The sequence below is a fragment of the Wickerhamomyces anomalus genome (genome assembly GCF_001661255.1).
Source record: "Wickerhamomyces anomalus NRRL Y-366-8 unplaced genomic scaffold WICANscaffold_2, whole genome shotgun sequence".
In the NCBI taxonomy this organism is placed as follows: domain Eukaryota; kingdom Fungi; phylum Ascomycota; class Saccharomycetes; order Phaffomycetales; family Wickerhamomycetaceae; genus Hansenula; species Hansenula anomala.
The window spans coordinates 1121387-1127554 of NW_017567111.1; the positions used below are offsets into that span (position 1 = coordinate 1121387).

Below are 6168 nucleotides of genomic sequence, written 5' to 3' on the forward strand. Positions count from 1 at the left end.
ATTCTGTTCATAATGATTTATTTTCTCTGTATATATTTAAATGGGGTATGACATATAAAAAAAATGAAAAAAAAATGTAGGATACCCCAAAACATAACTTTTTTTGCCGGAATATCAACAACAGAGCAACAAGTAACTAACATAGAGTGTATATATGATCAATTTCAGTCCTTTTAACCCAAAATTGGTAAAAAAAATTGGCAAAAAAATAGAACTCCTCATGGGGGGCTCGAACCCCCGACATTTCGGTTAACTTCCGCTAAGAAATGGTTTTTCCCTAGTTTGACTGTAAAAGCCGAACGCTCTACCAACTGAGCTAACAAGGACGAGTTCTGACGGTTAAATTTTATGGTTTATCAGACTAAATTATGGCTTATGTAATCAAAAAAGTTTTAATGATTAAATAATTCCATAACTTATTAGATACCATATATTTTAAAGTCATTCATTAGATTATTTAGGCTATAGATGATGCCAGAACATGTTTTTCGACGTTAATTTAGTAGATATATTAATATTAAATGTTTTGATTGATCATATATATTAATTAATTCAAATAGCCAGTAGGATGCGTATGATTATGAATTTTTGATATTATATTATTTATAATATAATTTAAATTTAAATTTATCTTTATTAATAAAATATTTATAGTATCAACAGCTAATATTAAATATCGATGTATAATATATACGATTGAACTACTAATTCCCAGTTAAAAAAAACCACTGGAATCGATTTTTCTTCAATATCTGGTCATCGCACGCAGAAGTTACGAAAAAAACACAACTATATATGAATCTAGTTTGATTTATCTAAAACATTGTTCGTATATCAAGCTTCAGATGGTTTCTTTACTCTCATTTCCACAAGAAATAGTCAACAAGATCACATGCCTTCTATATACATCAGACCTCATATCAATCACAAAAGTCCAAGAACTAGAACCAATATGGAGGCACTGGATAATTCTGACTGAAAAGAATTTGGACACACCCCAATCAATCACATATTTCCACAAGGATCTAAATGAATTACGTCAAAGTGGTAGACCAAAACCTCACTTGTTGATAGTGGCATTGAGGCATAAGGGTATATCTAGTTTGTTCTCAATCAAAGTTTGTGAATATCTAACTGAACAACCTCCATACAATATTTCAATTTTGGGTTTAGGTAATGTTACTGTTCATGATTTTCTGATTATGGTATTGATGAAAAATTTATCACAATCAACAGATGATATGATTCATCCAATTGAAATTAGAGGTTCTAAAATACATCTTTGGAATTTGCCAATACAATCATTTTTCGCTCCAGAGGTTAAATACTTGAAAATTTCCAGTGCTCATTTTTTACCTAAAGTTGGTCGTCCAATAGTGACTCCTAATTTGGAAAAAATGGAACTCATTGAAACCTCTATACTTGAATGTCCTGAGCTGTTAACTTTCCCCATGACTACTAAATTTAAAGATTGTTTTTTCGATGCACAAATGTTGCAAAATGATTGTTATTTCGAACCTTTTAAAAATGTGAAAACTTTGGAAATTTTGAGCTGTGCAGGATTCAAAAAAATGTTAGGACTTGAGTTTCCTTCTTTAGAGCGTTTAATAATTATTAATGATCTTGGAACTGTGCAAATTTCGAACATAAAGGCCCCAAAGTTAGGCTTGTTGAGTGTTCGTTCACTCGAAGAAACAGTACGGATTGAAGATTGTCAATTTGGTAGACTGGAAAGGTTTGAATTTAGTGGATCAGCTATTGATAGTTGTAAAAAAATATGGGCACCAAACTTGAAAGTCATGGAAATCGCAATACTCTTTGATAATGACGATGATGATGATCTAAATTTTAATCAAAAGATTGATGGAAATTTGTTTGGTAATGTTTCGCAATTGACAATGTTAACTAGGAGTATCCCTTACATTGATACATCAAACCTTCAAAATTTAGAATACTTGCATCTTGCTGAAAAGGGTCGATATGATCATGATGGGTTATCATTCATCAAAGCTCCAAATTTGAAAACTCTTTGTTTAACAGATGTTATATTTGCAGAAAACGAGAAATTACAGTTGGAAGCTCCAAACCTAGAAGTTTTGTCATTACGCAATTGTTCAATTGATTATGATATTTTTCAAGATATCACAACTCTTTTCCCCAAGCTAAAAGTTTTCAGATATGTGGGTGATTTTTTTTGTCCAGGTTTTAGCATGACTCCTGCAGATTTGAAATGGAAATTTTGTAATCAAAAGTTACCAGAATTGGAAACATTTATAATTCATTTCAATACTAAAAATCCGTTTGATCTGAAGTCGATTGATGTTAGTTTTGAAAATTGTCATTTCCCAAAGTTGAAAACGTTATCGGTCTATCACTTCATGTCAGACTTGAAGCTTTGCAAGTTGGAAATTAATGCACCACATTTGAGATTTTTAAGTGTACAAGGTTTTGAGAGGGATCGTGTTGATTTATCAGATTATAAAGAACTAAAAGCACTATACATTAGGGATTCATCGCTTTACAAAATACCTGAAAGTGATCAATTGGAGTATCTCAATGTGCAAAATTGTTCCTTTGAGAGGTTTGATGTTGAAAGTTTTGAAAATCTTATTGAATGCCATGTTGTGAACTCCAGAGTTTCAGGGGTTAATACAGCAGACGAGTTTAGGGGGAGAGGTGATTTTATCATAAAGACTAAAGGGGAATTGGATGCTAATATGTTTGATTTATTTTTACCAGACACTAGTCTTCAGAATTATAAGAGATCTGATGATATGGCGAGACTAATAATGGCACACAGAGAATTTCCTGCGATATTGGAAAACATTAGTGATTTATGATGAGCAGTTTTTGAGCTAGATATTACCCATATTTCAAATCATCAAGTACTCAAAGATCAGGAACAGTCTTTTTAGATCTTTCAAGATATAAATAACTTGAACAAGTATCTTTTATGAAAAGATGGATTATATGGTGATGGTGATAAAGGCACAAGAGAATTTCTTTAAAGAATTGGACAAAACAGAATGTATAAAGTACAAATTTGGTACAAGACAATAATGAAGAGATGATTCCAAATTGAGGATTCATATTGACCCTTCGAAGCTCTGATTCACAGTTCAGAAACCAGTAGTTTGTAGAAAATGGCGATCTCACAATTAGATTATTGGTTCGGATTCTCGGGGGTTGCAGACTTGAGCTCCGAAACGAATGGCGGGTGCCCCCTTATTTATTGAAGCTTTGGTTTAGGACACTACTTTTATCCACTATAAAGCATGAACTTCTATATAAAATCACCAAAAAACACTATCAGCTGTGTAATATGTTTTAATAAAGGTTTAAAAGCATAACCAATATCAATAGCACTATTAGAAGTAGCTTCTGCTCGGCTTTACAATTTTCGCTTCGGAACACTAATTTTGACCAAATCAAACCGAAAATGAACTGAACCTCTGAACCCTTGTTTCTTGACAGATCGAAACTTTGAAACCCCCGAGTTCAACCATATAGCTCAGGGAATAGTAGGATTAAAAGGCTTGGAGTTGTTGCTTCTTCAAGATCAACAACAAAGGTTGCAACTTGAAAGTTTTGTTTGATGAAGAAGAGAGGCCTAGGTCAGATCACTAGACTTTCTAGACTCAAGACTTTGGCGGCGCAAGTCCTGCATCGGGGTCTGGATTTCATTTTGATGAAGATCAACACAAACTTCAAACTTCGAACACCACAACTTAGAAGCAGTGAGAAAGCCCAGAGAAGTTTGGATATTGAAAGATGACACTTTGGATCTGTAAGTATCTTTGTTTGTTGAGAAGAGCTCAGTTTTATGGTACTGCAAAACTACAAATCCTTTGAAACGAATCTGTGAAGCTGTAATAAACCTTTCGATCAGGACTCATCTTAATATTAACCCAAAGCACCAGGCTATTTGATTTATTCCAAAAGTCTTTGACACCAATCAAACTCACCTTACAGAATTTCTACAGCTGCCAACCGATTAAGCACTTCAAATGACAAGGCCTTTTCAAAAACTAATGAATGGGTCTGCCTTTCAAGTTCCGTAAAGTGACATTATCTTGATGATCAAAGAATAGTTGATGCTTTGAGTTCTCTTGGTTCATGGACGACGTGGAGACTGGAGTCCGTTCTACACTTGTTTAGCTAGTTGATATCGTCAAAAGTCGGGTTCTATCTTCAAGTATCATGTCTGAGATGTTAAAGCAGTCCCAGGGTACTTTTTCCAAAATTGACTTCAGTCTTGCTCTTGAGATTGCCCAAAGCAGCAGCATTGGGGGTCCTTCACTAGCAACGTTGAACTAGACTAAAACCAATAGTACACTACATACTAGCACAATGTATGACAAAACACTATCTACTCTTATTATTCCTTTATTGAGCTTTCTATAACTACCTGCCATAATTATTAATTCTCTTGTTAAAATCCCAAATAGCTTATTTTACTCTGGGCAAAACCTGTACACTTCCGGCTGAAATCTCCGTGACAATAAAGTAACGTAATCGTGGTTAAAATTATGATTACAATTTAATACGACACTTAGCACACCCTACATCCTCCCTCTTCTGTGCAAAGCACTCATCTGTGTTTTGTACTCCACAAATGCTAATGATCACCAGTCTAGCCTCTCTAGTCCCATGCTAAAGCCGTCCAACTTGTGACTGATGGAAAAAGCAGTCGTAGCCTATGAAGCACCAAATGGAAATCATAATCAATAGCTCATGGACTCAAATTGTGGAGAAATGGAGAGAAGCCCAACATAAACTATGATGATGAAAAAACCCATATATAAAGAGCCAATCTCCAGAGGTATTTCTTCAACAATGTATATGAATGAATTATACAACACACCATGGCTGACTTATCACCACAATCCATAAAGAAATACTTCATCACTCGTTTCACCACTCTTATCCCCTCGAGGGAAGAACTTCATCGTGAAAGGGAAGCTCTTAATCCATTCCCAGCATCACGTTCAATGTCATGGAGACAATGGCAATTCTTCCTTGTTGGGTTCTTAGCATGGACTTGGGACGCGTTTGATTTCTTTGCTGTTAGTTTGAATGTTAATGCTATTGCCAAAGATTTGAATAAATCAGTTAAAGATGTGACATGGGGAATCACGTTAGTTTTAATGTTGAGATCTGTTGGGGCTGTTATATTTGGTATATTGGGTGATAGATATGGTAGAAAATATCCTTATTGTATTAATCTTTTATGTTTATCAATTTTCCAAATTGGTTGTGGGTTTGTTAAGACTTATGAACAATTCTTGGGTGTTCGTGCTTGTGAGTATTTATTATAAAACTATTAGGGGAAACTTTACTAACTTTTCAGGTTTTGGTCTTTTCATGGGTGCAGTTTTCGGTATTGCATCAGCTACTTCATTAGAAGGTGCCCCAGTTAGAGCTAGATCAGTTTTATCAGGAATTTTCCAACAAGGTTATGCATTAGGTTATTTATTAGTTGTTGTTTTCAATAGAGCAATTACAGATACTACTAAAAAAGAATGGAGATCATTATTTTGGTTCAGTTCAGGACCTCCAATCTTGTTTGTTATTTGGAGATTATGTCTACCAGAAACTGATGAATTTTTACAACAAAAAATTCACCTTAGAGAGAATAAAAAATCTCAATTTTACAAAGATGCTGGTCATGCTTTGAAACAAAATTGGTTAAAATTCATTTATTTAGTTATTTTAATGTCTGCTTTTAATTTTTCATCTCATGGTTCTCAAGATTTATATCCAACTTTATTAACTAATCAATTAGGTTATGGTAAAGATCGTTCCACTGTGACAAATTCAGTTGCAAATCTAGGTGCAATTGCAGGTGGTGTTATTATGGGTCATTTTTCAGGTTTTATTGGTCGTCGTTTTATTGTTGTTATTGGTTGTATTTGTGGTGGGGCAATGATTTATCCATGGGCTTTTGTTAAAGGTTCAGGTATTAATGCTGGTGCATTTTGGTTACAATTTTTCGTTCAAGGTAATTGGGCAATTGTTCCAATTCATCTTTCTGAATTATCACCACCAGAATTTAAAGCTTTTGTTACTGGTGTTTCTTATCAATTGGGTAATTTAGCTTCAAGTGCTTCATCCACAATTGAAAGTACAATTGGTGAACGTTTCCCATTATATGATGAATTTGGTAAT

The 6168-nt window shown here is 34.0% G+C and overlaps 3 protein-coding genes and 1 non-coding gene across 4 annotated transcripts; 3 read left to right on the forward strand and 1 right to left on the reverse strand.

Annotated features, from left to right (window-relative positions):
- Window positions 1-214: 214 nt before the first annotated feature.
- On the reverse strand, window positions 215-326 carry WICANDRAFT_t43. The gene has a single exon. It is a non-coding gene; the product is annotated as a tRNA-Lys (tRNA).
- Window positions 327-1194: 868 nt separating this feature from the next.
- On the forward strand, window positions 1195-1997 carry WICANDRAFT_90283 (uncharacterized protein; the record flags this gene model as incomplete). The annotated part of the gene is made up of 1 exon (XM_019186223.1): window positions 1195-1997. A coding segment is annotated over exon 1 (643 nt), but the record flags the coding sequence as incomplete, so codon positions are not given.
- A 199-nt stretch (window positions 1998-2196) lies between these two features.
- On the forward strand, window positions 2197-2904 carry WICANDRAFT_90284 (uncharacterized protein; the record flags this gene model as incomplete). Its single annotated transcript, XM_019186224.1, has 1 exon — window positions 2197-2904. A coding segment is annotated over exon 1 (481 nt), but the record flags the coding sequence as incomplete, so codon positions are not given.
- Window positions 2905-4865: 1961 nt separating this feature from the next.
- On the forward strand, window positions 4866-6163 carry WICANDRAFT_61592 (MFS transporter; the record flags this gene model as incomplete). The annotated part of the gene is made up of 2 exons (XM_019183206.1): window positions 4866-5301; window positions 5351-6163. Coding segments are annotated over 2 exons (1249 nt in total), but the record flags the coding sequence as incomplete, so codon positions are not given.
- Window positions 6164-6168: the final 5 nt, after the last annotated feature.